The sequence below is a fragment of the Ursus americanus genome, chromosome 23 (assembly GCF_024610735.1).
Source record: "Ursus americanus isolate L20-20 chromosome 23, mUrsAme1.1.p, whole genome shotgun sequence".
Taxonomy (NCBI): domain Eukaryota; kingdom Metazoa; phylum Chordata; class Mammalia; order Carnivora; family Ursidae; genus Ursus; species Ursus americanus.
This window is the reverse complement of record NC_142149.1, coordinates 3,842,414-3,869,735: the sequence shown is the minus strand read 5'-3', so window position 1 is coordinate 3,869,735 and position 27,322 is coordinate 3,842,414. Positions and strand designations below refer to the sequence as shown.

The window sequence follows — 27,322 nt, the reverse complement described above, 5'->3', positions numbered from 1 at the left end:
AGGATCCTCAAAAAGCCTGGCAGGATCTGGGGTCTCCCCACCACCAGCCACAGGCAGCCAGACCCCCTGCTGCCCCAGGCCTGGGTGCGGGCCGCCCCTCTCCCCGGCAGGCCCTTCTCCCCATGGCTCATTAGAAACTGCGTGGCTGTCCACATCCCCTGGCCTCATAACCACTGAGCATCACCACTGTGGCCTCATCGCCCTGGATACTGTCCGCCCGGCACACCTGCACAGGGGCGAGTCCCCTGGGCACAGGCTGGTCAGGGGCAACCGTCAAGCTGTGGCGTGGCCCACCCTGCCATCTGGGGCTCAGCCAGCAGAGGGCACCCTGTGCTTACCGCCAGACAGCACCCCCAACCCCGCCTCGGGGGCAGTGAAGGGCGGACAGCCGAAGAGAAGCATTCAGCCAGAAAGAGAAACTACCAGGGTGAGGGGCCCACACCCTCCGCCTACGGGTTGTCCACAGGGCGAGGGCTACATGGCACAGCGGTGCGTGGGCACGCTCAGCAGGCCCGGCTACAAGCACAGAATCCCAGGAGAAGCTCATTTTGCAAAACATGTTTTATCAGAATAAATAGAGTCCCAAGCAGGACACGGTCCACTGGGTGCGCCCCACCCCCACTCGCCCACCCTCCAGTTCCAGCCTTGATGGGCTGCAGAGTCCCGGGTCGGCGTCCATGCCCATGGGGCTGTGGAAACAGGGTGACGTGGGCACAGGCCGCACCTGTGAGCAGACGCAGAGCTGCCAGGCCTGTCGCTGTCCTACCAGGCGTCCGGATCGTCCTCGAGCCTCTCTGCTTCCTGGGTTCTACCAACCCTACCAGAAGAGGGCGTCAGCGAGGGGCCCCTGGGACCTTGGGGCACCAGGGAGGCTGAGGAGTAGTCGCTGAAGCCGGGCCCCCCTCAGGAGCTGCCGTCAGGCCTCCCGAGGGTGAAGAAGCCTCTGGACAGCCTCAAAGGGGCTGGACAGACCTCCCACGTGTCCACAGGTCGGCCAGGGGTTGTCAGATGGCTCAGTCCCAGGGATGAGCCCCGGCGTCTCAGGCTGCACACCTGGCAGTGCGTGCACCCAGTGGGGACTGAGGGGCCGGCTCCTGGGCACCCCAACTTAGAAAGAAAAGGGCCATAGCACCCAGCTCGACCTGCCCCTGCACACACTTCTTTCTTCTCTAGTTTCCTTTTCTTGCCAGACTTCACCACGCCTGAACAGGAGAGCTGGGAAGGAGGGCAGCTGGGAAGGCCGGTCCCCCTTCCCTCCTCACCTCAGCTCCGCACAATGCCCCCTCCCCTCCACACTCACACACCGAGTGCCTGACCCCTCCAAGGCCCCTCACCTCCTCTCCTTCCTCTCGTAGATGGAGTGAAGCTTGTTGATCAAGAAGATTTTGTCTTCCCCCTCCTAGAAAGGCCAGAACACAAAGGGTGAGGGGACGGAAGTTGTCCATCCGTCTGTCCAGAACAGACTATTCCATGTGACAAGCACAAAATGTTTAAAGGGAGAAAGAGACAGCAAACAAGGACAGAAAAACCAAAAGCCAGGCGATGGGTATATATATATAAATAGATAGATCTAAGCTTCCTAGTGGCCAAGGTGAAAAAGGAAATGTGATTGGGGCACAGTGAGGGCCACAGAGCCAGCCTGACTTAATTTAAAACTGGCCCCGCCACTTACTGACTCTGTGTTGGGCAAGTTACCTCCTGTCTGACCTCAGAGTCACCATCTGTAAATGGGAGATAAGGGCGTCTGCAGCACGGGCCTTGTGTGAGCTTCTGTTGTTCTAATTACCACCAACTTGGCGGCCTAAGACAGCACAAACTTCTCTTTCCGTTCTGGAGGTCAGAAGTCCAAAACGGCTCTCACCAGGCCTCGGATCAAGGTGCCGGCCAAACTGGGTCCTTCCGTAGACTCTTGGGGAGAACCCTTCCCTCCTTTTTCCAGCTTCTGGAATCTGCCCACAGCCCTTGGCTCAAGGCTCCTTCTGTCCAAGTTGGTGGGTACAGAGGGCCGTGCCCTTGAGTAAGCCCCCCCCCCCCCCGCCCAGCCGGGAAAAGCCTCCCCAGGGGCTGGCTGAGCTCAGACCCGCAGCCCCAAAGCCTCCCAGCTGGGGCCGGGCTCGGCCTCGGGTGGACAGGGTCTGCAGCAAGGGCCCGCCCGCAGAACGGTCTTTCCGGCCCCAGAGAACCGGCGGGTGGAGCGGGGATTCTGCTCCGGGCGCCGCCGTGCATCCAGCACCCTGGGCCCCTGAGGCGCCCAGAGGCCTGACGCACTACACAGCAGGGCGGCAGCCGGTTGGCAAAGACCTGCTTCCAGCAGCCGTGGCCAGGTGACCACCTCCACCAAAATGCCTGGCCTTACGCCCTGCTCCCTGTGGTGCGCCAAGACACCCCATGTGTATAAGGGCAGGAGATGGGGGGCTCCTATTGTGTTAACAAGTGGGAGCTGTCCCTAAGGGACCCACTTGCGTCAATGAGCGAGCAGCAGGGGCCCACGCCTACCGACCCTAGCCCTGTCCTGCCCTGGCTGACACCCTGCACCTGACCCCGGGGTCCGTCTAGGGCAGCATTGCAGGCGGCCACCAGCAGGAGCCCGGAGGAGGCACAGCCCCCGGCCCCATAGGAACGCCGGGCCACAGGCACAGCTGGCCCCAGAGCAGCTCAAGCAGCCAATAGACAGTGAAAATGTCCGGAAGGGGAATGGCTGTGGGGAGAGCGACCGCAAGGCCCGGGGCGAGGTCAGAGCCCACCCGTCTCCGTGGAGCCCGGCCATCGCTGGCAGGTCCGGCTGAGCAGACCCCAGCAGGACGCGTTCCCCAGCTGGGAAAATGCCAGCCCCAGTGCTCCAGTCTGTAGCGACTTGCTTTTAACGGGACGGGGGGGGGGGGGGGGGGGCAGCAGCCGAGCAGGGAAAGGGCTGTCCTCGGGGCAGGAGGGACCGTCCACAGGGCAGGGCTGGGCCGCCTCTCGGGGTGGACGTGAGCAGCTCAAGGCCAGCGGATCCCCAGGGGCCGACGCCGCAGTGGGGGTCCCAGGAGGGAGCTGCACCCTGGGCGTCTGGGCCCACCTGGCCCCTCACACTTTTAGGAGAAACTGCAGTGTGCTTAATAAAAATGATGGAAATCTGGGCCCGCTTTTAACCTTACTCCACTGGTTTGGAAAACGAGGGCAATGAACAGGGTCCACGTCCCGACCGACGTGGGTCCCCCAGAAGTCCAAAAGTGATTTCCAGTACCTCAAAGATCCTCACACAGACCACAGCCCCGCAGGGCCGCACGCCCTAAAAGGCCACCCTCCCCGTCCAAGCCAGCATCCCACCGGCTGGAGCCCTGTGCCCGAGGGGTCCCTGGGGCAGCCCGCTGCCGCACGCCCCATGTCTGCGTAGGACAGACCACACCCGGGACCGGGCGTCGCTTGTTGGGCAAACGGCCTCTGGGCGGCAGGGCTGGGGTGCGGGGCACTCACGTTGCTGATCTGCTCCTTGAGGAGACAGATTACCCGGCGCTGGCCCTTCACCACCTGGATGTTGAGGTAGATTACCGCCCTGCGGGATTCGGAGCCGGCGGTCGGGAGGCGCCCCGCCAGGAGCCCGGGGAGGCACGGGCTGGGGCCCCCACCCGCCTGCCCGCACTCACAGCAGCAGGGCCGACACCAGGTAGACGGGGAAGGTATTCTCCACCAGATACCGGTGCACCCAGGGCACCCAGGACACCCGGGGGCCCGCCTTCTCCAAACGGCGCACCCACACCTTGCCGGCCTCGTACATGGTGTCCAGGGTGCGGAAGGGGCCGCAGACGCTCGAGGGCTTCACCCTGGGGGAAGAGGGCGAGGGCAACCCCGCGTCACCCCACGCCGCAGCCCCACGTCCAGGGGGGACGCCACCCCCCCACCCCCGAGGCCGAGCGCCCACTCACTGCCACACCGCGTAGCAGAGGAAGACGGCAGCTCCCAGGAAGGAGGGGAAACAGAGCAGCGAGATGAAGACGGTGCTCATGTGGGAAGCCAGCCAGGGTCTGCGGGGCGCCCGGCAGTTGGCCATCAGGCTGGTCTGGGGATAAAGGCTGAGATCCGCCACTGCCTGCCACCCCAGCTTCCCTTTCCCAGGCCTGGGGAGGCCTCCAACGGGGGGGAGGGGTGCTTCCGGGAGGGGCCATGAGCAAGACCCCAGGACAGGACGGGCTCCCCACCGCCAGGGAGCGGCCACACTCAGAACGTGAGCCTGCGGGCTCCCTAGCTGGTTTATGGAGGGGAGACCGAGGCACACGAGGGGTGCTCATCCACCGTCCCTCGTATACGGAAGACCCCGTGGGACAGCCAGCTCCGAAGGCTGACGGTCTCTGCTGGGCCAGGCGCTGTGCCCAGACCTTTACGATATGAATGTCCTCTCCGGCAGGCCCCAGCGGACCCCGCCGCACGGACGAGAAAACGGCCTGATTCTCGACCACCAAGCGCACCCCAACCCAAGGACAGAGGAGGGGGTCCCTTCCCTCGGTCCAGGAGGGGCCTGGGCCCCGAGCAACTGCCAGCTGCCCGGCCCTCCGTCGGCACATTCGAGCACCCAGCAGTGACCTCGGACCCCAACCGGATGCTGCCTGGGCTCCGAAAGGCGGGGATGCCGGGGGAGGGCAGTCAGCCGTTCCCCGGGGCTGGGGAGGGGCCCGCCCCCGCTGCACACTCTCCCGAGGCCCGGCCGCCCTCCCGGGGCCCAGTGGGCACCCCTACCTTCTTGACGTAGAAGACGAGCAGCAGCTTCATGATCTGGACGGCAGGGAGGAGGGGGGCGAAGAGGACCCCCAGCCTGGGGAGGCAGGAAGGGCTGGGGGCTGCAGTCCAGAGGCTGGGGTCATGACCCCTGGGCTGCATCCCAGAGCGACAAGGGCCGGGCTCAGGGTCACAACGAGATGCCCCACCCCAAGGCCAGGCTGCGTCCCCCAAGAGGTGAGGGGTCAGGGCCCACGTCACCGCAGAACCCCCGAGGCGGGGCCCGGCTGCAGGCCTAAGGGGAAAGGGGCTCAGCCTGCCCTGGGGGGCCAGGCGACGGCAGGCAAGCAGAAGACGCTCACCAGGTCAGGGTCTGCCCATAAATCAGCTCCAGAACGTTCCCGGCAATGTCGAACTCCGGCTTCTCCCTCCTCTTAAGCTTCTTCTCAGAGATGAGCCTGGGGCAGAGGAGCCCCCGAGGGTCACTTGGGAAGGCCAATCCCAGAGACCGGTCCTCAGCAGGCAGCCACTCGGCCGGTGACCCTCCCCTCAGGGGCCTGGCTGAGGTCAGGGGACACAGCAGGCTGAGGTCCTCCACCTGGGGCGCTCCAGGCTACAGCTGACTTCCTCTCAGTCTTTTGCCTTTTTTTTTAAAGTAATCTCTACGGCGACGTGGGGCTCGAACTCAGGACCCTGAGATCAAGCGTTGCACGCACCACCCACTGAGCCAGGCGCCCCCTCTTGGTCTTTTTTCTACGCGCAGGTATAAACGTGCACAACACGCATCAGACGTTCTACCGACCGTTCAACATCCCATTTTAAGATTATTATTAAACTCATACGTTCCCGGAAAAAAACCACAAGTAAAAGAAAATAAAAGCAGCAGGAAGACCAGCTCCCAGCAGCATTCTGAAAACGCCCCCCACTTCCTTCCCTCCCCTCTTCCCCCAACAAGACGGAGATCAGACTCCGTTCTGAAAACCCTTCCTCCTCCACCTGAACGTCCCGTCTCGTGTTCCGCTCGGTCGACGATCCTCCACGGACGCCCCGAGCTGGGAGTGAGGTCCCCCCTCCCCGCGGCTCAAGAACCTCCCCGGCGGTCCCTGCCTGCCTCGCAGGTGAGGATGCCCTGGGCCCTCCTGAGGGTGGGGAGCCCGGGGTCTCACCTCCACAGCAGCTCCCCGAACAGCGTGTCCAGCAGCACGAAGATGAAATCCAGCACCATGAGCCGATAGAGCTCCTGGCCCACAAAGTTCTCCCAGCACTGAAACACACCGGGCCTCAGCCCCCGGTGCCTGGTACCCCCGCCACCCTGCCCACCCAGCGGCCCACCCTGCAGCCCACCCACCGGCCCACCCACCGGCCCACCCAGAGGCCCTCCCGATGCCGAAGACCAGGCCGGACGAGCCACAGGGCAGGCCGGGGGAGGGCCCTCCGGCCCGGTGGCCTCCCGCCTCCCCAGGTGCCACCCAGGGCCACCCTCACCTGGTCCTTCAGGGTGCCCACCCTGCGGCCCAGCCAGTGGTAGCACAGAATGCCCAAGATGGCCATCTTGAGGATGAGGTTCCTTGGGGAGGACAGGGAGGCGGGGAGTGCTGGGGGGCAGCCCGGGGCACAGAGGTCCCGCCCCAGGTGGCCTCCACTCCACCGCCCCGCCTGGCCACACACCTGCAGATGGCCACATACACCTCCAGCACCGGGGAGTCGTGCTGCTCCAGGGCGGCCAAGCCGCGGTACAGGTAGGGGGCCCCCAGGTTGAGGAGGCAGACCACCACAGGCAGGGCCAGCAGCGCCCCCTCCTGCTCAGCGGACGTGGGGCTCTGCGGGGGGAGGGGCGGCCATCATGGCAGGTGCCGCGGTTGGCTGGGGGCCGCCGGGAGGGGCCCCCAGGTGCAAGGAGGGGGCCAAACTGCCTCACAGCACCTCTCTCCCCAAGATACACCCACCCCGGCCTCTGGTTCAAACCACACAGGAAGGGGGTGGGGACACAGGTGCAAGAAAGAGAAACAGAAAAGGCTGGGGGAGCGAGGGACAGGCGCAGGCAGAGAGGAGAGAGCGCAGCCCGCCCAGAGAGATACGGCTAGGGGAGGGAGGCGGGAGGTGGGGGGGGGGATGGACGGGTGCGGGGCCCAGTCACCGGGACCGTCCGAATTCGGCAGGGGTCTGACCCTGTGGCCCACTGTCAACCCGCACCTTGATCATGAGCTCAGAGAAGGCATAGACGGCCACAGTGCAGCCCAGCGTGGTCCCCACACACAGCAGCCACACGAACCCCAACACCGCCACCTGCCGCAGCCGCCCACACGCGCTCCGGGAGCCCTGCCGTAGCTGCCAGTCCGCCAGCAGCTCCTGTGGGCAGCAGCGAGCCCGTCACGGACCCCACGCAGACACGCGGGGACACACACAGGGACCCGCGGGGTGGACACCTGGCGGACCGTGGAGGGACCAAGGGGTCGCCTCCCTCCCACCACCAATGCCACCACCTGCCCCGCCCCGCTGCTCCAGGGCCCTGTCTCCAGGCACAAAGAGAAAACGGGCCAGGGTCTCAAGGCTGCGCCCCGCCCTCCAACCCCGCCAGCCCCCAGTCAGTCACCCTGCTCCCACCTTGGGTTCATGCTGTATCCTGAGGCCTGCCCCAACCTCCCAGCTGCCTCCCTCCTCCCTCCCTCCCCAGCCCTGCCTCCTGAGCCTCCCTCCCTGTCGTGGAGGTGGGGATCCCCACCCCCAGCTGACCAAGAGCCCAGAGGCCCCAAGGACACCGGGCCAGCCACGGGAGCTCCCTGAGGGCACTGAAGGCCCGTCAGCCAGGTCCAAGCTGGGGGCTCCCCAGAAAGGCAGAGAATGTCCCACAAGGCTCAGGCTGGCCACCGGCCTTGGGAAAGGGACCTGAACCTCTGAGATGGTTTGCTCACGGGCAGCACTGGCAGCTAACAGCCCTTGCCCTGGCCTACCGTCGAGCCAGGGTGCGTGCCGGCGGGAGCCCCGGGGCCTCTGCCCACAGGGACTCCCGGCCGAGGGCCCCGAGAGCAGCCTAAGCGTCTTGCACTGGAGTGTCGGCCCACGGGTCCCCCAGCCCGGGGGTAAGGGTGGACTGACATGCTGAGCCCGCCGGGAGGGAGGACAGGCCAACAGCAAGGACACCCTGAGCACGGACGCACACCGAAACGTGCCATGAGCGGCGTGTTCTAACGGGGCTCCTGCGCGTTCCAGGGCCCCAGACACTAGTCCCGGCCAGCGCGCGCGAGGCAGCCCCAAATGAGAGGCTCGTACGGGAGAAAACTCCAGGGCGATTCCCAGTGCTAACTCGTGTCCCCGGAACCGGGGCGAACAGGCCAAGACCCCACCCCCGTGCCCCGTGCACAGCTCTGGCCGCATGGGCCTAAGTGGACGCGGGCCGGGTCTGTGGGAGCCCCAGGGCCCCCGAGAGGCTCACCTTCAGATGCGTTCGGATGCTGTCATGCTGGAGGCGGGAGGCCCGTCTCTGAGTCACCTTGTGGTCCCAGGAGCAGAAAACGGTGATGGCATGAACCCCCGAGGCACTGCCCACCCGGAAGCTCTCCCCGAAAGAGCGGGACATGCTGGGAGGGGCAGACCAGGCAGGGAGGTGACGAGGGGCACGGAGGCTAGGGAGAAGGCAGTCAGGAGGCTCCCCGCAGCCGAAACCCACCACTCACTCTGAGGAGCCCTCCGGGCGCTGGACGGGCCTCCTGCCGACACCCTGTCCCTCCTCCAGCCCTGCGTTCTGGGCCTCTGCTGCGGACTGTGAGCCACCCGACATCCACCCTGTCTCACTCGGTGCCCACCCGCCATGTGCGGCTGGCAGAGGGAAGGGGCGCCCTTACCCGCTGCCGAGGCCGCCCGCCTCCCACACAGACGTGGCTGCAGGAGACGCTGACCTACCTCAGGCCCTCTGCACTGCCTGTCCCAACAGCCAAAACACCTCCCTCCGATTCTCCCCTGCCCACTCGTATTCAGCCTCCCTGTCTGACACGAGCACCTCCTCTCAGAAGCCAGCCTGACCCCACCCATGCCCCATAACACCTCGGCAAACACCGCTAGGGCTCTGGGTCTTCCCAGCTTCCTCACTGGTCTGTCTTCTCCTCTAGACAGCACGTTCCTCAAGGACAGACACCATGCTCATTGACCTTCCCACCCTGAGCTAAGCACAGCCAACGTTTGGAGGAGGGAGGGGGATGAATGGTTGGGTGGAAGGAAGGAAGGAAGGAAGGAAGGAAGGAAGGAAGGAAGGAAGGAGAGGCGGAAGGATGGATGGAAGGATAGAAAGAAGGAAGAGTAGATGGAAAGATGGATGGATGGAAGGGTGGATGGATGGATGGATGGATGGAAGGACAGATGGAAGGATGAAAGGATGGAAGGATGGAAGGATGGATGGATGGATGGATGGATGGATGGATGGATGGATGAGGGACAGAAGGATGGATGGATGGATGGATGGATGGATGGATGGATGGATGGACTGATGGAAGGATGGATGGATGGATGGATGGATGGATGGATGGATGGATGGAAAGGTGGATGAATGGATGGATGGAAGGATGGATGGATGGACTGATGGAAGGATGGAAGGATGGATGGATGGATGGATGGATGGATGGATGGATGGAAAGGTGGATGAATGGATGGATGGATGGAAGGATGGAAGGATGGATGCATGGATGGATGGATGGATGGATGGATGGATGGAAGAGGGACAGAAGGATGGATGGATGGATGGATGGACGGATGGAAGGATGGAAGGATGGATGGAAGGATGGAAGGATAGAAAGAAGGAAGAGTAGATGGAAAGATGGATGGATGGAAGGGTGGATGAATGGAGGGATGGACGGAAGGACAGATGGAAGGATGAAAGGATGGAAGGATGGATGGATGGATGGATGGATGGAAGAGGGACAGAAGGATGGATGGATGGAAAGGTGGATGAATGGATGGATGGATGGAAGGATGGAAGGATGGATGCATGGATGGATGGATGGATGGATGGAAGAGGGACAGAAGGATGGATGGATGGATGGATGGACGGATGGAAGGATGGAAGGATGGATGGAAGGATGGAAGGATAGAAAGAAGGAAGAGTAGATGGAAAGATGGATGGATGGAAGGGTGGATGAATGGAGGGATGGACGGAAGGACAGATGGAAGGATGAAAGGATGGAAGGATGGATGGATGGATGGATGGATGGATGGATGGATGGATGGAAGAGGGACAGAAGGATGGATGGATGGATGGATGGATGGATGGATGGACTGATGGAAGGATGGATGGATGGATAGACAGATGGAAGGATGGAAGAATGGATGCATGGATGGATGGATGGATGGATGGATGGAAGAGGGACAGAAGGATGGATGGATGGATGGATGGACGGATGGAAGGATGGATGGATGGATGGATGGAAGAGGGACAGAAGGATGGATGGATGGATGGACGGATGGAAGGATGGATGGATGGACGGATGGAAGGATGGATGGATGGATGGATGGATGGATGGATGGATGGAAGAGGGACAGAAGGATGGATGGATGGATGGACGGATGGAAGGATGGCTGGATGGACGGATGGAAGGATGGATGGATGGATGGATGGATGGATGGATGGATGGATGGATAGAAAGGTGGATGGATGGATGGAAGGGTGGACGGATGGATGGAAGTGTGAAGGGATGGACAGGAGGGATCCATGAATGAACGGATGAGGAGATGATCAGTAATACTCAGAGCCAAGGTCAGACGGCGGAGGGCCATTACCTGTACACCAGGGTGATGCAGGTGATGAAAAAGGCTACGCCCACCGTGAAGAGGTAGGCCAAGGGCATGTTGTAGGGCAGGCCGTTGGCCTCGCGGCCACACTGATCGCCCTCCAGCGGGGGCGCACACGGCTGGTTCAGGGTGCTGTTACTGTAGTAGCCGTAGTACAGGACGGTGTGGGTGAAGCGGCCCTGCAGGGAGGAGGCCCCGTGGAGTCAGGGACTCTCCCCCTTCCCAGCCCTGACCCAGCCTCAGGCTTCCTGGGGCAGGGCGAGGAGAGGGCAGAGCAGGGGCAGGGAGGAGAGCACAGAGGTAGGCACGGCCACCCCGCGGCTCCCCGGCCCCACTGACGTCCGGGCAGGACGGCTCTCGAGGCGAGGCTGGCTACAGCCCCCCCGGGGTCCCGGCACAGGCAGGGGTGGGGGCTCCCTGGGGGTAGCTGTGACAAGTGGGGCAGAAGGCAGGGCACGCCACGCTCCCTCGCCCCGAGTGAGCCCTCACCCCGCCCGTGAGCAGCTCCAGGCCCGTGAAGGTGGGGACGGAGCCCGGGGAGGCCGGCGGGAAGGCCGCCTGCACGCCCACGATGAAGGCCAGCAGCGGCAGCAGCAGGAGCACGTTGAAGGCCAGCAGGGTCTTGAGGAAGAGGAAGTAAGACAGCACGCTGGAGCCGAACTGGCCTCCGATGCGCTTCAGGGCGTAGCGCCATGGCATCAGGGCGGGCAGGCCCGAGAGCAGCCAGAGCCCCAGGCTGTGCAGGGCCTGTGGGCACAGAGGCAGGAAGGGGAAGCACGGCCGCCCAGAGGTCCCGGGCGGGGCCGGGCTTGGAGGTGCGGGGGCAGTGGAAGGGGCCGCGGAGGGGAGGGTGGTCTAAAGGCTAGGAGATCCCACACAGGATAGCCACAGAAGAAAGGGGGGCCGCCCCCACCCCCGCCTGGCTGCCCTGGGCCCATCCCGGACAGGAGGCCCCTACCAGGACGCAGGCATCTCGGAGCTGGCCACAGCAGGGGAGGAGCCCATGCCGGCCCTGTCGGCCCCTCCGCTTCCCCGTCAGGGTCCGGCTCTCCTCTCTGGGGGCAGAGGCGCCATCAGGGTAGGACCGGGGCTGGACCCGACTCCCCCCGAGAGCCACCTGCTGCCTGCTCAGGCCCCTTCTCACCAACCGCCCAGCCCCGCCAAGCAAGTGGGTCTCAGGATGGGCACTGACCGCAGGCAGCGTTTCTCAGCCAGGCCCAAGGGCATCCCTCGGAGCATGTGGTCCTGCTGGGCCACCGTCAGGCCCTGCAGCTCCTTCACCAGGAGAAACCGCTTCTCTACAGAAGGATGGGGCTCTGTCAGTTCCCCGACACATCCCTCCCTCCCTCCCTCCTGCACCTGTGCCCATGACCCTGGACAAGCCTGTCTGCCCTCGCTGGCCCAAGCAACACAGACCTCTGCCCACCCTCCCACGTCTGGACGGCTGCTCTCTGCCCGTACCATCCAAGCCAGACCTCCCCATGCCCGCCTGACTTGCCCCACGAGCTATCTTCCCTCCCCGACCTCAGCCTATGAGCCCAGTGCCCCTCGCCCTTGACCCTAACTCTGCTCCTGGGTCCCCACAAGCATCTTACTCTGACCCCCAATGCACCTGAGCTTCACCCACCCCCGCTCAGCATTGACGAGGTCCCAACCCCTTCCCCTAGCACTTCCCACTATGCCAGCTCTTGGGGGGGGGGGCAAGGCCTATAGACCCACCCCTCTCTCTTTCCCACCTTCGCTGCCACCCTGGGAGGGGGACCACTTCAACCCCAATTGACAGACAAGCGGACACCAGGCCAGGCCTGCAAAGTGAAGCTGGCAAGTTCCCCAGAGCCCATTCCTCCCTGCCCTGTCCATCACCTATCACAGGGCCTCGAGTAAACTGGGGAGGACACAGACAGGACCCAACACAGCGCATGAGCTCCAGGCACCTGAATGCCACAGGTTACCTGGTTGAAGACCGACCTGTGACACCGGCCCTGCTACGACCACTGTCCCTTGTCCCCTAGCACCTCCACACCAGCCTCCCACCTCAGGGCCTTTGCACATGCCCCTCTCCTCTAGTGTCACGTCCTCCAGGAAGCCTCCCTGGATCCCCGTCCTGCCACAGGCCTTTCCTCAGTCGCCCTCCTCTGAGCTTGAATCTGCTCTTCCATTTAGCCAGTTCCCGTCTGTTACACTGGGTAGAAAACAAGCTGCGGGAGAGCTGAACCTGGTCCGCTCACCACCATCCCAGCCCGAAGCCGAGACCGGTGTGCAACACCAGTGTTCAGCACGGGAGTGTGCACACCCGACGTTTCAGGGCTGCTGCCTGCCACGGGCCAAAGCCTTCACAGCCCAGAAGACCCCCACTGCTCGGCCTCTCTGCCCTCAGCCCCTGCCCCCTGCCTCCTGCCCGGTGGGCCTGAGCTCCCCCCCACCGAGGCCGCGGGGCCCACTCACTCACCCTCCTCCTCGAGGGCCGCGGGGTCCAGCTCCAGGTCGTAGAGGCGGAGGCTGGGCCGGGCCGAGCGCCCCACGCCCCTGACCTCAGGCCGGCTGACCCTGCGCCGAAGCCGCACGGTGCGGTTGTAGTACTGGGAGAGGATGGCCCCGCGGCTGCGGCCTGCGGGGCGTGGGGGGCAGTCAGGGGCAGCACCAGCCTCGCCTCCCTGCCCCTCACCCCGCCTGGGACCCACGGAAGTCCCTTTACAAGAGACTTCAGGCACCACTGGGTTCCCAAGAGCCTATTTTTATCCCTGTGACTCTGGAGTCGTTTTTGGAACCCAGCGAGGCCGCACGGGGCTGTGCGGGGCCTCTGGGCAGCAGACGGGAGGGTGGGGGGTGAAGGGCCCAGCTCTGCGCTACGCAGATCCCCACCTGCAACCCCGCCCAGGCGAGGGTAGAGGGCCACTCACCAATAGTGCGACTGGGCATGCTGGCCAAGATGCGGAGTGTGGCTGTGCTGTGGACAAGGGCGTCCTCGGGCCCCAGCAGGGCCTGGTGGCCAATGCCTGCGAAGCACAAAGACTTGTCCAGAGGTCCTGGAGACACGGCGGGCCAGCGATCTCCCCCGCCAATCCCCAGCCCAGGCCTGCAGTGGCCGGGAGAGGCGTCCCGCCAGGCTGGGAAAGCTCAGCGTCCCCCCCCCCACCGCCCGCACCATCCCAGCGCCTGCGCACCAGGACCCAGGCCCGAGAGCTCACCTGAGGTCTCCGAGGCTCCAGCCCCCTGCTCCCGCTGCTGCAGCTCCAGCCCCTCCTCCGCCACCCACCGGCTCTGCTCCTCGATGAGCTGGTGGAAGGAGTCGTGCACCTCGCTCTCATCATAGGGGCTGGGCTCCTGGCTGCCGGGATGAGAGAGGAGCAGGGGTTCCCGATTCAGCTGACCCAACCCTGCCCCAGCGGCCACCCCTTCCACAGGCCCTGGTCCAGGGGGCCTCTCCGGGGGAGGGGAGGATGGGGGAAACATCTCTGCCCTCCAGTCCCCCAGCCCCAGCACACTTACCCGTGGTCCTCTGGGGTCTTGGGAACACTGAGGACAAAGTTCAGGGGCTGGGCCATGTCTGTGACCCACGCCCAGCCAGTCGGCAGTCTAGGGCAGCTCAGAGTCTGGGCGCAGCCTCCAAAGCCTCCCGCTGCCCATCTGAGGAGACAGGGAGTGGCCACCAAGGTTGGCCTTCAGAGCCTGGTGCCCAGCCAAACCACCCACTCCCCGGGGAACGTGGGAGCTGCCCACAGCCCAGGCCGACTGAGCCCCTGCTTGCCCCCCATCCACTGCCAAGCATGTGGTCAGGTTAGTGACCCCAAATAAACCTCAAGCCAGAATGGACCGAGGGGGAGTCCCTTCCACCGCCCGAGGGAGAGCGGAAGGAAGGGGGGGTTCGGAGCAGTCCCCATCGGTTTCCTCCACGGCGCCAGTCCCTGGGAAGGGGGAAGGGGGTGGGTGGCTGTGGACATAGCCCTCCTTGCCTCGGGCTCTGCCCCAGGTATCCACCGACCTCTTGGTGAAAAAGGTCAGGGCAGCTCCCAGACCTTCCTGTGCCTGCCCTATAACCCCAGAGCACTTCCCCTCACAGGAAGCCCTTCCCACGGCTAGCCCTCCTCCCCCCACCAGCCCCAGAGGGCCTCCTCCAGCCGGGCCCCCACCCAACCCAACGCTGCCCGTCCTCACCCCCCCAAACAGGGATCACAGCACTCCACACTGGGCTGGGCTGGGGCGCTGCAAGGTCACCAGTTCTCAGGAGACCGACTCCCCTACATTCCATCACCCCACCCCAGGGGCGGGCTGGGCAGCTGGCTGGGGGAAGGGAGGCTGGGCGTTAAACAGGCCTCCTTTGTCCAGCCTTTGTCCAGGCAGAGGGCTCTGCCATCGCCCGGGACAACTGGAACCAGGGCGGCCTTGTCTGGGCTCTTCACCCTGTGGGAGTGGCCCCGGGCCCAGCTCTGCGTCTGCCCTGTCCTTGGTCTTCCTCCCTCCACCCCACCGCCCCCCCCACCGTCCCCTCACCCCCTGGGTGGGGACTCAGCACTCAGAAAGCGGGCTCCACTCAAGGGGGCTTCCTCTGCGAGGCCAGTATGCCCAGCTTCCTCGCTTAGGGGCCTGCAGGACGTTCAGTCTCTGAGCCCAGGCCCCACACAATCCAAGCCCCTTCCCCACCTCCAGCAGGAGCACAGAGGGGGGGAACCAGCAGAGAGATGATGGGTCAGCTGAATGGGGAAAACAGCTGGAGGTGCAGCTGATGATGTGCCCCCCAGTCCTGCCCGGACAGCTAGAATCCCTTCCTCCGCAGACAGACCCTCTGAGGCTCAGACCCACAGGCCTTTCCCACACTCCCCTTTGGGGGGGGGGGGCGCGGGTAATGGGGAGGTGGGAGGTGTTCAGAGGCTAGGAATCAGGCAGCCTGCCTCGGGGCCGGGGCTCACCTGAGCTCACCCAGGCACTGCCTAAGGCTTCCGCCGAGCTGACACCCAGCGCCCCGCACCCTACCCCAGGCCGGGGCAGGTCCGGCAGAGTTTCCGGGGCACACCATTCCTGAGCCCTGAGCCAGGTGGGGAGGGGCAGGGTGGGGCGCGTCTCCAGGAGCCCCACCCCGGCCGGCAGCGAGTCCTCTGGGAGCAGCAGCTGCCCGGGAAGTGCCTCAGCCCAGCCGCGGAGCTCAGGGGCGGCAGCAAGTCCGGGAGCCCCTCGACCCCTCCCCGCCAGCCTCCCGCTCCCCCGGCCCGGGACAGTGGTACCGGCCCGCGAGACCCGGGCCCCTGCACTGCCGGTCCCGGCCCCAGGGCATCACCGCTGCCCTCTCCGCTGGGGCGGCCGGCCGGCGGGGGCGGGCGGGGGTCTGCTGGCCGGCGCGCCCCTCCCGAGGGCGGGAGGCACCAGGCCACCGGCGCGGGAACTAACCGCCCCGTGGCCCCGGGGGCCCCAAGGAATGGGGAGCGGGTGCGGCCACCGCCGCAGGGGAAGCGGCTGAGCCGGGAGGACCCGGGCGCCGCCCCCAAGCCCCGGGACGCACGCGGCTCCGCCCGCCCGGCCCCCCGATCCCCGCCGCTTACCTGGGACGCGCGGGAGAGGAGGGGCCCTGCGCTCCCGCGAGCCGCTCACCTGTCCCCGGAACCGCGGTCGGGACTCCACCACCTGGGGGCGGGGCCGCGGGGTCAGGGGGAGGGAGTGACTGGGACCCCGGGGGCGACTGGGGACCGTCGCGGGACCGGCGGGGCCCGAGGGAGCTGCGCCGCCCAGCCCCGGTCCACGTGGTGGCGGGCCTCTTGCGTCACATGACCCAGCGCGCCCCGCGCCCTCGGGCGACCTTGCCCTCTCCCTGCCGAATGGGGACCCCGTCTCCACCTCACCCCGAGGTCTCAGCTGGGTGCGGGCGGCCGAGCGTCTGTATCTACTCCAATCTCAGTCTGAGTCCACCGTGTCAGTGGGACTCAGTTTCCCCAAGTTTCGAATGGGGACAATAATTCCCCCACCCGCCCATTTCCCAGGGCAATTATCAAAATAACACGCTGCTGCAAAGCCCCACTGATACAGCGCCTTGCGACACCGGATTGGGTAACCCCTTCCTCCACGCAGCCCCTGCTGACAAACGACTTTCCCAAGCAGGCGGAGGACCCGGGCTTATCACCCCCCTCTGGTCGGGGCGTGGTTTCTGCTGCTAGTCAGACAACAGCTCTGGACGACTTCCTGTGTGCTAGGTGGGGAGGAGGGGGCAAGCCCCAGGAAAGCCTGACACTGTGACTGTCCCCTCTGCTGTTTTCTCAGTTATGCCAATAAGCCGGGGAGGTGGACACCCACTCCCTGCTTCACAGATGAGCAGACAGGCGGCGACGGTCATCAGCTGCCTGCCCGGGGTGTCCTCTGCCGGGCGTGAGTCTGGTGCACCCCGAGCTCCACCGAGAAACCTGACTTTGAGAAAGCCTGGCACAGGTCAGAGGGGAGGCTCCCAGGGACTGGCGTGAGAATGGGCGGGAGGTGGACAGTGGTGGGGGGAAGCCTTGAGAGGCAGGCAGGGTGGAAGGCAGAGAGGAAGGAGAGGGTCCTCCTGGAGGGGAGAACAGGTGAGCAAAGCCAGGATCCCCCAATGAAAAGATGTAATGCAACTGGTAAAGGGGCCCGCAGACCTGAAGTTGGACGAAGCTGGAGGGTCAGCATTGGGGCTCTTTGGCAGCTGTCAGTGGGGTCTTCAGATGGGTTACTTCGGGCTGGGTCTTGGCACAAGGCACTGCCACACGAAGACCAGGCCTGCCCAGCCCTTGCCTCTCCTCCCACTGCCCCCCACCCCCCCCCCCCCCGCACACCCTTGCTCTGGCCACATGGTACTTGCATGACCCCGGCCCAACCTGCAGGTCACCTCCTGTGGGAAGCCTTCCTGGGTTGAACCCTGTTGGAGCACTTGCCACTTCCTGTTGACATGTTCTTTGGCTGGTCTGTTCCCCCTGCCCCCACTCTCTGAGCCCACTGTGCCCCTGGCACCAACACCCAGCTTGGAGCCTGGCATAGAGGAGGGGCTTGGAAAATGAGGGGATCCAGGCAGGGATGCAGAGAAGCCACCAGAGCTCAGCTGGATGGACGGGACCCTGAAGGAGGTGGAAGGGAGCAAGGAGGAGGGGCAAGACCACAGGGCCTCCCAGGGGATCCCAGGAGAGAAGGGCCAAGATGGCTAGAAAACATCTTGCCTAGCTGGAACGAGTGGCGCGGGTTCCTGAGCCCTTACTCTAGGCCAGGCTCCAAGTCCTAAGTGCCAGTGACCCCGGCGGGAAGTTGAAGTTAACGCCAAGGGCATCTGAAGACTGAGCAGCCCAAAGTGATGGGGCCCACCCATGCTGTCACTATCGCGCTGTCCCGCGAGGACAACCTGCCACTGGTGATAAGCAGCCAGGCCCCAGGCTCGGGCTGGGCTCCGGGCTCCGGCTGGGCTCCCCAGGCGTAAAGGGACCGGCTCCGGGCGAGCACGCAGCAGCAGCGAGGAGGGATGGCATCACCCCCACCCCCACCCCAACCCCACGCCCACCCCAGGCCCGACCTGCCTGCCTGCCCCCTCGCGCCGCAGGAAGTGGCCGCCCCAGTGAAAGCAAAGGAAACTGTGGAGGTGGGGGCGAGAAGTGGAGGGAGGAGGAGATGGCGGGAGAGCTGGGGTTCCTGTCATGTGACCCCTCCCCCAGTTCCCTCACAGTCCCGCCTGGCAGGCGGGAGCCTGTCCAATGAGGGCCCTTCTCCCGGGACTTGGTCCCTTGTCCCCAGGTGAGCTGGGTGCAGAGTGGGGGGAGGAGGCTGAGCAGGAGGGGGTAAAAGAGAGAACCGAGACGGTGGGGCTGCTGAGGGTTGGGGGTTATTGCTGCCGCCCTAGGGTCGCCTTCCCAAGTCTGGGGCTGTACCCACGCTTCCTCATATGGGGTCCCTCGGGGGCAGGGCAGACCGAGTCCTGGGGGCTGGACCCTAGGTAGCAGAGGCAAGGGGGTCCCAGCACATCCAAATCCCGCAGCATACTGGGTTCTAGGAGCTGTCAGGGTTTGGGACAGGGGCCTGTTCCCACTGGGAGAATTAGCACGGGGAGAAGAGCTGGAATTGTCTTGCCGAAGGGTGACCCCGAAGGCCTGTGGCCACAGGCGGCAGTGTGACTGGGATACAGCAGGCCTCGAACCCCATCGCACTTATCTGTGGCCACACCTGGCTCTGTCTTTGTCTGGGACAGTCCCATCTTTGGACATTTCTCCCTGTTGACAAACAGGGAAACCGAGGCCTCTGGCAGTGTGTTGCTTTGAGATGTGGATGGGACCGAGCCAGGATCTGCTCCAACTGAATTCTTTCTCTTCGTCTCTGGCTGTGTCAGGGCCAAGAGCCTGAAGCTCACCCAGCAGGCACCCCACATCCCTTCTAGGAGGTGGGGGATTGCAGCCCAGCGTCCCCAACCTCAACCCCACCCCAGCAGAGATGCTGAGGCAGTGGTCAGTGCAGTCCCGCCAGGCCCTCGTGGAGCCCGAACCTGAGCCAGGGGTCGAGGAGCTGTGGGAGCAGGAGATGGAGCGGCTGTGGTCCTCCCAGGCTCTGGTGCGGGAGGTGCCCTACGCCATGGTGGACAAGCGCTTCATCCGGTGGGTGTCCCCGGGGCGGGACTGGGTGGAGGCCAGATGGTGGGGGTGGGCGGAGCGCCCAGAGGACGCACCTGTTGGGTGGGGGTGGAAGTCACCAGCAGCGGGAAGACTCCTCTGGCCCTTGGCATTGCTCTGCCTGGGCCGGTGGGCACAGTGGGTGATTCGGGGACGCCCCCATCACCACCCCATCCCAGGCAGCTGCGGGAGCCCGAGGGGGTGAAGACCTCTTGCTGGCAGCGGTGGCGGCGCAGGCGGGAGACTGCGCGACGGCGCCTAGCGGATGCAGCGCAGCGGCTGGCCCGGGGCTTTGGGCTCTGGGAAGGGGCTCTCTACGAGATCGGGGGTAGGACCCGCACCCCCACCCGCACCTCCCCTCTCTGGAGTCTCAACGTCGGGTTTAGAAACCCGAGGCCACCATCCCGCTTGCCATTGTCCCTTCCGCCCCCACCAAACAACCCCCCACCACCAAACAACGCCCCCCATCCTTCACACCCCTTCCGCCCCGAGCCCGGGCGCAAAACTAGGCAGGTGACAGCACCCCCTGGTGGCTATTAGAGGGACTGCTAGGGGAGCCTCCAGGACTCGGCCAATGATTTGAGTTCCAGGCAGGGCTGGTCACCCACACCCTGCTGGGTTGGTCAGCCCTCGGATTCTCAGTGGGCCCCTGGCTTGGTGCGGCTCTGAAGGACCTGCTTCTCTCCTCGTAGGCCTCTTTGGCACCGGTATCCAGTCCTACTTCACCTTCCTTCGCTTCCTGCTGCTGCTCAACCTCCTGACCCTGCTTCTGACTGCCAGCTTCGTCCTGCTGCCCCTGGTCTGGCTCCGCCCCCCTGACACAGGCCCCTCCCTGAACTTCAGTGAGTGCCCAGCCCACCGAGGGAATAAGGTCCTGGAGCGCCCACCTGCACCCTGAGGACCCTGAGGGGCTGGTCCAGGGCCCAGAGTGTTGGGACAGCCCTGACCCTCTGTGTCCCCATCCTGTGCATCGTCCTGCTTGAGTCCAGCCCTGGGACTCTCCCTGACCATGCCTTGTCATGCGTGACTCCTCTTCAGGGCCCTGCTCAAGCTCCCCAGGATGGGGGGGGGGGGGCGCTATGCAGTAGATAGGGGCAGAGCCTCACCTATGCCTTGGGGACCCTTCCCTACTGGTCCCGTCTCCCTACCGACAGCCTTCCAGTGCCCTGGTGGCCTCCAGTCCCAGACCGGTGTTCCCAGATTCCACAATCAACTTTGGAATGTTTTAACTGGCAGGGTAAGTGAGCTCCATCTTGGCTATGGACCAGGAGGGTTGGGGGACCTGGAGAACTGGCCCCAGGGGACCACAGTCTAAGAGGACCCGCATCTGTCCAAAGACATTTTGGCTTCTAGGGGAATGGTTATTACATAAGCAGGCTGGCGGGGACAGTGATGGGGTCAGGGAGAGGCTGAGGCCATATGCGCAGCCCAGGGCCATGGTCATCTGTCCATGGCCCTCAGTACCCAGCTGGGGTGGGGGTGCAAAGGACAGAAGGGAAAAGTGTCCGGAACTGTGCGATAAGCACCACCCCACCCTCATCCCTGGAAGCCGCTGGGTGGTTACTGTGCAGACTCCTCTATTCCAGTCCTGCCTCTTCCTCCAAGCTGTGTGGCCTTGGGCCTGACTGCTCTGTGACTGTGACATGGGGTTGCTCTCCCTCCCTCCCTGACGAGGATTCTGTGGGAGTACAGAGTTAAGACATGGGCAGCACTTAGCACACAGCCCCGCCTGACCCGGTCGTCATCGTCCGCATCCCCAGGCCTTCACCAACACCTATCTCTTCTATGGCGCCTACCGGGCGGGGCCCGAGAGCAGCTCAGCCTACAGCATCCGCCTGGCCTACCTCCTGAGCCCCCTGGCCTGCCTGCTGCTCTCCTTCTGTGGGATTCTGCGGCGGTAAGAGCGGAGCCCCTGCCTCTACCCGTTTCCCTGATCATCCCTCCTTGGTGTGGTACCCCAAAGTAGCAGGAGGGCCCTGGCCTCTGTTCGGGGGTTTCACGGCCCGAATTGTGTGTCCCCAGCTGCAGAGCTCAGGGACACCGGACTGTATCCCCACCCCCCACACAAGCCTGCACCCGGGCCGTCAGGGGCTTCCCACCCCAGACCTGAGCGAGGCGGAGGCCCCTCCCGCATGGGCCCTGGCCTCCTGCTCCCTCCAGGATGGTGAAGGGGCTGCCACAGAGGCTGTTTCTGGGCCAAGACTACAAGTCGCCCGTCAGTGTCAAAGTGTTCTCCTCCTGGGACTTCTGTATCCGGGGACTGGAAGCAGCCACCATCAAGAAGCACGAGATCAGCAACGAGTTCAAGGTGTGTGCGAGTGTCTGGTGTGGGCGTGGATGTGCGGACGGGCGCGTGAGCGTGTGTGACTAGCGCGTGAGCGTGTGTGACTAGCGCACGGGTGGGCGCACACGCGTGTGCACGGGGTGTCCCAGCCGGAGGCGGGGCTGTGCCAGTGTTGGGGCGTGAGCACACCCACGCAGTGCAGGGAGCGGGGGTCTGGGTAAAACCAGCCTCCATCCCTCCCCCACCCCCGCCCCAGGGTCATGCCAGCCTCGCCTGGATCCTGGCAGCCTGTCTCCCCACAAGCACTGACCTGGACCTGACCACCTCCCCTCCTCCACGCAGCGCCCAGCCAGCCGGGGCCACACCTGACCTGTGTGTGTGTCCTCCCCCCCTCCCCATGACAGGTGGAGCTGGAGGAAAGGCGTCGGTTCCTGCTGGTGCAGCAGGAGACCCGGACCCAGAGGGTCTGCCACCTGCTCACCTACCTGCGGGTCAATTTCCTCATTGGGCTGCTGGTGGTTGGGGCCATCAGTGCCATCTTCTGGGCCACCAAGTACTCACAAGACAACAAAGAGGTGCCGGGCAACTGACACGCATTCATTTAACCCTAGCCAGAACTTTAGGAGGGGACGGGATGGTCCCGCTGGGCAGACGCGCAAGCCAAGACTCAGAGGCGTTGACACGATCTGCCTAAGGTCACGACAGGCCAGACCGCCTCCACCCGTGATGCCCCCTCGCGCCATGCTGCCGCAGGGGACAGCCCATGGGCGTCCTGATCCAGGCCTGCACCAGGGGGACACTTGAGGGGGCTGTAGGGCATGGGGGTGCTGCCGGGGGCCCCGCCGCCCCTGGGCACCCCCTTACCTGCTTTTCCCCTGCAGGAGTCCCTGTTCGTGCTGCTCCAGTACCTGCCTCCTGGGATCATCGCCCTGGTCAACTTTCTGGGGCCCCTGCTATTTGTTTTCCTCATCCAGCTGGAGAACTACCCTCCCAACACGGAGGTCAACCTCGCCCTCATCTGGTGAGTGCCACCGTGGGGGTGACAGGTGGGACCGCGTGTGGAGGGTCAGCTACGGAGGGCCCGGAGGCATGGTAGAGTTCCGTGTCCTGCTGCCCATCTGGGTTATCGCCTGGCACCAGAGCGCCGAGCAAGGGAAGGCAGGCAGAAACTTCCAGCAAACAATCTCAGGAGCCTCCATCTCAGGTTTTCCGGTCCCTTCCATGCAAAGCAAGCCAGCAGCCTGCACCACGCACCAGCCATTCAGAGGGGCCAGGGACAGAACAGCCAGAGGGGGTTGGGCGCCAGCTCCACACACAGGGAAACCAGGAACTCGGGATGCACCCAGCTCCCTCGCGCCCCAAGGGTTTACCAGCCCTTGACAACCTTCACGTGACCTGTGAAGTAGAGACCGTCCTCCGCCCCATTTGACAGATGAGGAAACTGAGGCTCACGGGGGTCAAGTGCCTCAGCCAAAGGCAAGCTCGCCATGCCTGCTGGGTGCATGTTCACGGACAAGCCCTCTTCCAGCCCCACGCTCTGCGCTGTCCCCCCCTCTTGGACCCGAAGCCCCCCTCTGAGCACCCCCCTGCCCGCCGTGAGCCCTAGCTCTGCTTTTCTGTCTGCCACGCCCCCCACACTTGGCTCTGTCTGCTTTCCCTTCTGCTTCCCTGGTGTCGGAGCCCATTCAGCTTTCCTGCAAGGTTGACTGTGGTTTGAAGCTTTATTTTTGGAGTAGGCAGTGGCACATGCACATGGTAAAAAGTTCAAAATGCTCCAAAGGATGAAAGATTTAAAAACTCAGCCCCCACCCACCCTGCCTCCCAGGCTCCCTCAACAGAAGACCCACTGTTCCCAGGCAGACTTCTGTCACCTGTCAGCACTGAAAGTCCACGCTTAGGTATAATGTGCACATGATGGTTTGGGGTTAAGCCACCCTACCTGTGGGGTCCAGGGCTGTGTTATTCAGGGGTGCGTGCTCGTGTGTGTGGCGCACGAGATGGTGTAAGTGGGCAGGAGAGGAAAGATTCCCCTGCTGTAAGAATATGAAAGGCCCACATATGCCCGCAAAACTCGGAACTGAGTGTGGGTGGGGGAGGGTAGCTGGACTCTACAGTGTTTCCCATACTGATTTAAAAACAGAACCCTTCTCTCGTGAGTCATCTGAAGACCTAGATTCTGGGGAACACACTCTGGGAAAGATTACCACGGACAGAGCTGGTTGGAAGGAGGCCGGGATCTGGATTCAGAGGGGGCTGGACGCAGAAGAGACATGATCTCAAACAGAGATCGGCACACATGTAACCTGGGTGGGATGCGCCCACGCGCCCGAGCCCCGCCCCCTGACACTGCCCCACCCCCCAGGTGCGTTGTGCTGAAGCTGGCCAGCCTGGGAATGTTCTCCTTCTCTCTGGGCCAGACCGTGCTGTGCATTGGACGAAACAAGACCAGCTGTGCGTCCTACGGCTACAACGCCTGTGATTACCAGGTGGCTGGCGGCTCCAGCAAAGCCCGTCCCTCCTGTCCCTCGCCAGTCTCCCTTTTGCGCGAGAGCAGCACACCTCCAGGGGGCGCCGTTCACAGCACACGAGGCGCTGGCTGTGGGGTTTCCCTGCTCACATCTCACCCTGGAGGCCCCGGTTCTAACTGAGCAATCACGTCAGACCCCGGGCCAGGCTCCTGCACCACAGAGGGCCCCAGTGGGTGGGTGAGGGGCGGCCGGGGACCGGGGGTGACAGGCCCCCTCTGCTCCAGTGCTGGGAGAGCGCGGTCGGGGAAGAGCTGTACAAACTGAGCACCTTCAACTTCCTCCTCACGGCAGCCTTTGCCTTCTTTGTCAGCCTGCCTCGGAGGTGAGACGCGGGGACCCCCACCGCGGGGAGAACGGGCTTGTCTGGGGGTGGCCATGGGCCACAGCCAAGGGGGAGCGGTTCTTCCCACGTGTCTCCGTGTGAGTGAGTGCGGGGTGCTCACTGGGCATGACTGATGCGGGTGCCCGGACACCGCCCTGCCCCAGGCTGCTGGTGGAGCGGTTCTCGGGCCGGTTCTGGGCCTGGCTGGACCGGGAGGAGTTCCTGGTGCCCAAGAACGTCCTGGACATTGTGGCGGGGCAGACGATCACCTGGATGGGCCTCTTCTACTGCCCGCTGCTGCCCCTGCTCAACAGCGTCTTCATCTTCCTCACCTTCCACATCAAGAAGGTGAGGGCGCGGGCTGGGAGGGGCCGGCATGCACCTGGGTGGGCCATGGGGCCCCCCGTCCGCAGGGCAGGCCCCGCGTCCTGCTTCTGCCCGCCCCCTCAGCGTCCCTTCCCGGGGCCTCAGGCTCCTTGGCCTCTGCGAACTGGCTAACGACCCCCATGGGCCGTTGCTTGCCCCCAGTACACCCTCATAAGGAACTCCAAGGCCTCTCCTCGGCGATTCCGGGCCTCCAGCTCCACCTTCTTCTTCCAGCTGGTGCTCCTCCTGGGCCTGCTCCTGGCCGTCATGCCCCTGGGCTATGTGGTCAGCAGGTGAGGGCCGCAGAGCGCCCGTGGCTGGTGGGCAGGTAGCTCCTCCCCGGGGGCCCTGACACCAGCCCTGCTCTGGCTGTCTGTCCCCAGCATCCACTCCTCCTGGGACTGTGGCCTCTTCGCCAACTACTCGGCCCCCTGGCAGGTGGTCCCAGAGCTGGTGGCCCTCCGGCTCCCGCCGCCCGGCCAGCGCATCCTCCACTACCTCGGCTCCCACGCCTTCAGCTTCCCCTTCCTCATACTGCTCAGGTGCCTCTCAGGACAGCAGGGGCCAAGGGAGGGCACACCTGGGAGGGGGTCCTTCCTTCGATGGGCACCCGCAGGCATCCTCATGCGATCTGGGAGCCAGACAGGGACAGCCAGGGAGGCAGGGTCCCAGAGGACGGAGCGTGGGCCCAAAGGCAGGTAGCCCTGGATGGCGCCCTCCGATGTCACCTGTAAAGCAGGCACTTTACGTGACCACGGGGGAAACACAGCCCCTGCTGCAGACACGCTGAGCACCTACCCTGGAGAGGAGAGGGGCTGCCTGCGGAAGAAGGAGGGGAGGGATAAAGGGGTCTCCAAAGAGAAGAACCCCGGGAGGCGTTTTTAAGAAACTGAGGTGGGGAGAGGGAAAGGAGGGAGAGGCGCCTGCCATCCAAGGATGACAGACTGACCTTGGATCCCTGTCTGTCCAAAGCCTTGTCCTGACCGTTTGCGTCTCCCAGTCCCAGGCCAATGCGAGAGCCATCCGGGGGTTCCGGAAGCAGCTGGTGTGGGTGAGTGTCCGCTGGGCCGGGGAGGGGCCGGAGCTCGCCCCAGGAGTGTGGCCTCAGGCTGGGACCACAGGACAGGAATATGGGCTTAGGCTTGGAACACGGTTGAAAGTTGATAGGAGGCTACAGCAGTAGCCTCACCTGGCATCAACTGGCAGCGGAGCTGACTTTGAACTCGGGCTCTAGGTGGCGGGCGTGGGCAGACCCTGGTGGGGAAGTGGTCTCTGATCGGGCGGGGACAGGACCCCGACGGGGGCGTGGCCTCTTCTGGGGGCGGGCTCTTGTAGAGGGGCGTGGTCTCTGGCTTCGCTGGGGCGGGACCTGGAGGCGGAATCGTGACGGGGCGTGGCCTCGGTGTGGGGCGTGGTCTATGGGGGCGGGGCTTCTGCTGGGCGGGGCGAGGGCGAGGCCTCGGGCGGGGGCCTGGCGGGGAACTCGCGACAGCGGACCGCGGAGCTGCTGCGGCACGGCGGGCTGCTGGTCCAGGCCGGCTCGTGGGAGGAGGCTTGCGCTCGTAACCGGCCGCTCGCTCCCCCCCCCCAACAGCAAGTCCAGGAGAAGTGGCACCTGGTGGAGGACCTGTCACGGCTGCTGCCCGAGCCGGGCTCCGGCGGCTCTGTGGGGCCCGAGTCCCCTCACTCCCGAGCTTCGCGCCCGCGGTCCTTCTGCCCTGGATTCCCGTGCCCGGGCTCCCCGGGCCCCAGAACCCCCAGGCCGGGAGCTTGCCTCGAGGATCCCGCCAGGCCATGCGGTGCCCCGGTCCCTGCCTCTAGATTCCGCTTCCCCAGCAGCTCGGAGCTGTAGCACCCTTCCTGCCTCCTCCCGGAGACTCCCCAGGGCCCTACCTACCTCCTCCCCACCAGAGTGCCCCTGGCCCCAAGCTCCTGCCCCCTGGTGACCGACGCTGTCAGTGGGCCCTGCAGCAGGACAGGGAGAGCCCAGGAGCAGCAGGAAGAAAAAACGGGAAGTTCTATTCATATTTTTACCTCAGTCCTGTAAAGTTTCTATTTTTGTCGAATGTTTTATAATATACATAATATATTAGTAGAGTAACCCCTGAATGCAATTTATACATACACGTCCACAGGGAGTGCTCAGAAGTGCTCCCACCGTGGGGAGTGCCACTGCCACATCTACGGGAAGGGCCAGGCCTGGCCACAGTTGAGCAAACCCGCACTCGGGGGGCTTGCTGTGTTCTGAGAGCACGTGGGCCCCCACAGCCTCCTGCGGCTCCTTCTCTGCCTCTGAGACCCCTGAGACCCACAGGCAATGCTTGAATCAACTAGCCACGGAGCTGACACTTGAACTCGGCTCCAGAGCTGCACTGCCCCAGCATGAAGCCTTCCTGACCCTGACCCCCGGGGGCTTCCAGGGCTTCCTTGAGTCTGGGGAGCAGAGTGTCCAGGGCCAGCCTCTCCCTGGCAGGATTTCTCATGGTCTGTTCTAACCCAGGACACCACACCAACGAAGTGGGCCTCCTCAGGAACGTGGAACAGAGGCCCCTTGGCCACACCTGTTGCTAACCATCCCCTGCGCACCCCCACCCCCACCCCCATCCCCGCTGCTGTGTTCAGCCAACCTTTAAGAGTAGTGGGGAAGAAGGGCCCCAGGAGGGCTGCTAGGCACGTACAGACCTGCGCTGTGAGACACACACGGGGTGTCGGGCTGGAGAGGTGCTGCAGCCCTCAGGCCGTGAAGGCTGCGCCGGGA

General features: G+C 64.4%; 2 protein-coding genes across 24 annotated transcripts; one reads left to right on the top strand and one right to left on the bottom strand.

The window, feature by feature from the left end:
* Positions 1-432: 432 nt before the first annotated feature.
* On the bottom strand, positions 433-17,209 carry TMC6 (transmembrane channel like 6). 15 transcript variants are annotated; one of them, XM_087854045.1, is made up of 22 exons: positions 17,079-17,209; positions 16,008-16,089; positions 13,963-14,100; positions 13,662-13,801; positions 13,374-13,469; positions 12,923-13,081; positions 11,666-11,771; positions 11,432-11,528; positions 10,963-11,220; positions 10,462-10,652; positions 8,129-8,273; positions 6,889-7,044; positions 6,364-6,515; positions 6,181-6,262; positions 5,862-5,959; positions 5,058-5,153; positions 4,717-4,792; positions 3,909-4,042; positions 3,743-3,806; positions 3,460-3,538; positions 1,335-1,399; positions 433-808 (listed from the first exon to the last, which is right to left on the bottom strand). In XM_087854045.1, exons 1-22 carry the CDS (start codon positions 17,107-17,109, stop codon positions 566-568), a joined length of 2,688 nt encoding a protein of 895 aa, XP_087710171.1. In that variant the 5' UTR covers positions 17,110-17,209; the 3' UTR covers positions 433-565. The 15 variants fall into 15 exon arrangements, 14 of the variants coding, with proteins under 14 accessions (XP_087710171.1, XP_087710169.1, XP_087710174.1 ...); XM_087854043.1 differs by having other exon boundaries at positions 3,630-3,806; positions 3,909-4,007; XM_087854048.1 differs by having other exon boundaries at positions 3,630-3,806; positions 3,909-4,007; positions 10,963-11,094.
* Positions 16,691-26,666, top strand: TMC8 (transmembrane channel like 8). Of its 9 annotated transcripts, none has more exons than XR_006782775.2 (16): positions 16,691-16,884; positions 18,887-19,049; positions 19,244-19,392; positions 19,757-19,906; positions 20,219-20,301; positions 20,825-20,961; positions 21,225-21,372; positions 21,753-21,923; positions 22,230-22,369; positions 23,711-23,834; positions 24,168-24,198; positions 24,363-24,546; positions 24,799-24,857; positions 24,948-25,106; positions 25,537-25,615; positions 26,159-26,229. XR_006782775.2 is itself a non-coding variant. In XM_045814440.2 (16 exons), exons 1-16 carry the CDS (start codon positions 16,722-16,724, stop codon positions 26,414-26,416), a joined length of 2,265 nt encoding a protein of 754 aa, XP_045670396.2. In that variant the 5' UTR covers positions 16,691-16,721; the 3' UTR covers positions 26,417-26,663. The 9 variants fall into 9 exon arrangements, 8 of the variants coding, with proteins under 8 accessions (XP_045670396.2, XP_045670395.2, XP_045670398.2 ...); XM_045814440.2 differs by having other exon boundaries at positions 24,101-24,198; positions 26,159-26,663; XM_045814439.2 differs by having other exon boundaries at positions 24,101-24,198; positions 24,727-24,857; positions 26,159-26,663.
* Positions 26,667-27,322: the final 656 nt, after the last annotated feature.

Bases quoted from the DNA above. Each gene is read 5' to 3' on its own strand.
- TMC6 (XM_087854043.1), bottom strand. From the start codon at position 17,109: ATGCTGACCCTCCAGCTTCGTCCAACTTCAG. The intron at 10,653-10,962 runs GTGAGGGCTCAC...TCCTCCCTGCAG, and splicing joins TGGAGCTGCTCACGGGCGGG to GGCCGCTTCACCCACACCGT. The intron at 1,400-3,459 runs GTGAGTGCCCCG...TGGCCTTTCTAG, and splicing joins TCAAGGAGCAGATCAGCAAC to GAGGGGGAAGACAAAATCTT.
- TMC8 (XM_045814439.2), top strand. From the start codon at position 16,722: ATGCCAATAAGCCGGGGAGGTGGACACCCACTCCCTGCTTCACAGATG. The intron at 19,393-19,756 runs GTAGGACCCGCA...CTCTCCTCGTAG, and splicing joins GGCTCTCTACGAGATCGGGG to GCCTCTTTGGCACCGGTATC. The intron at 24,858-24,947 runs GTGAGGGCCGCA...GTCTGTCCCCAG, and splicing joins CTGGGCTATGTGGTCAGCAG to CATCCACTCCTCCTGGGACT.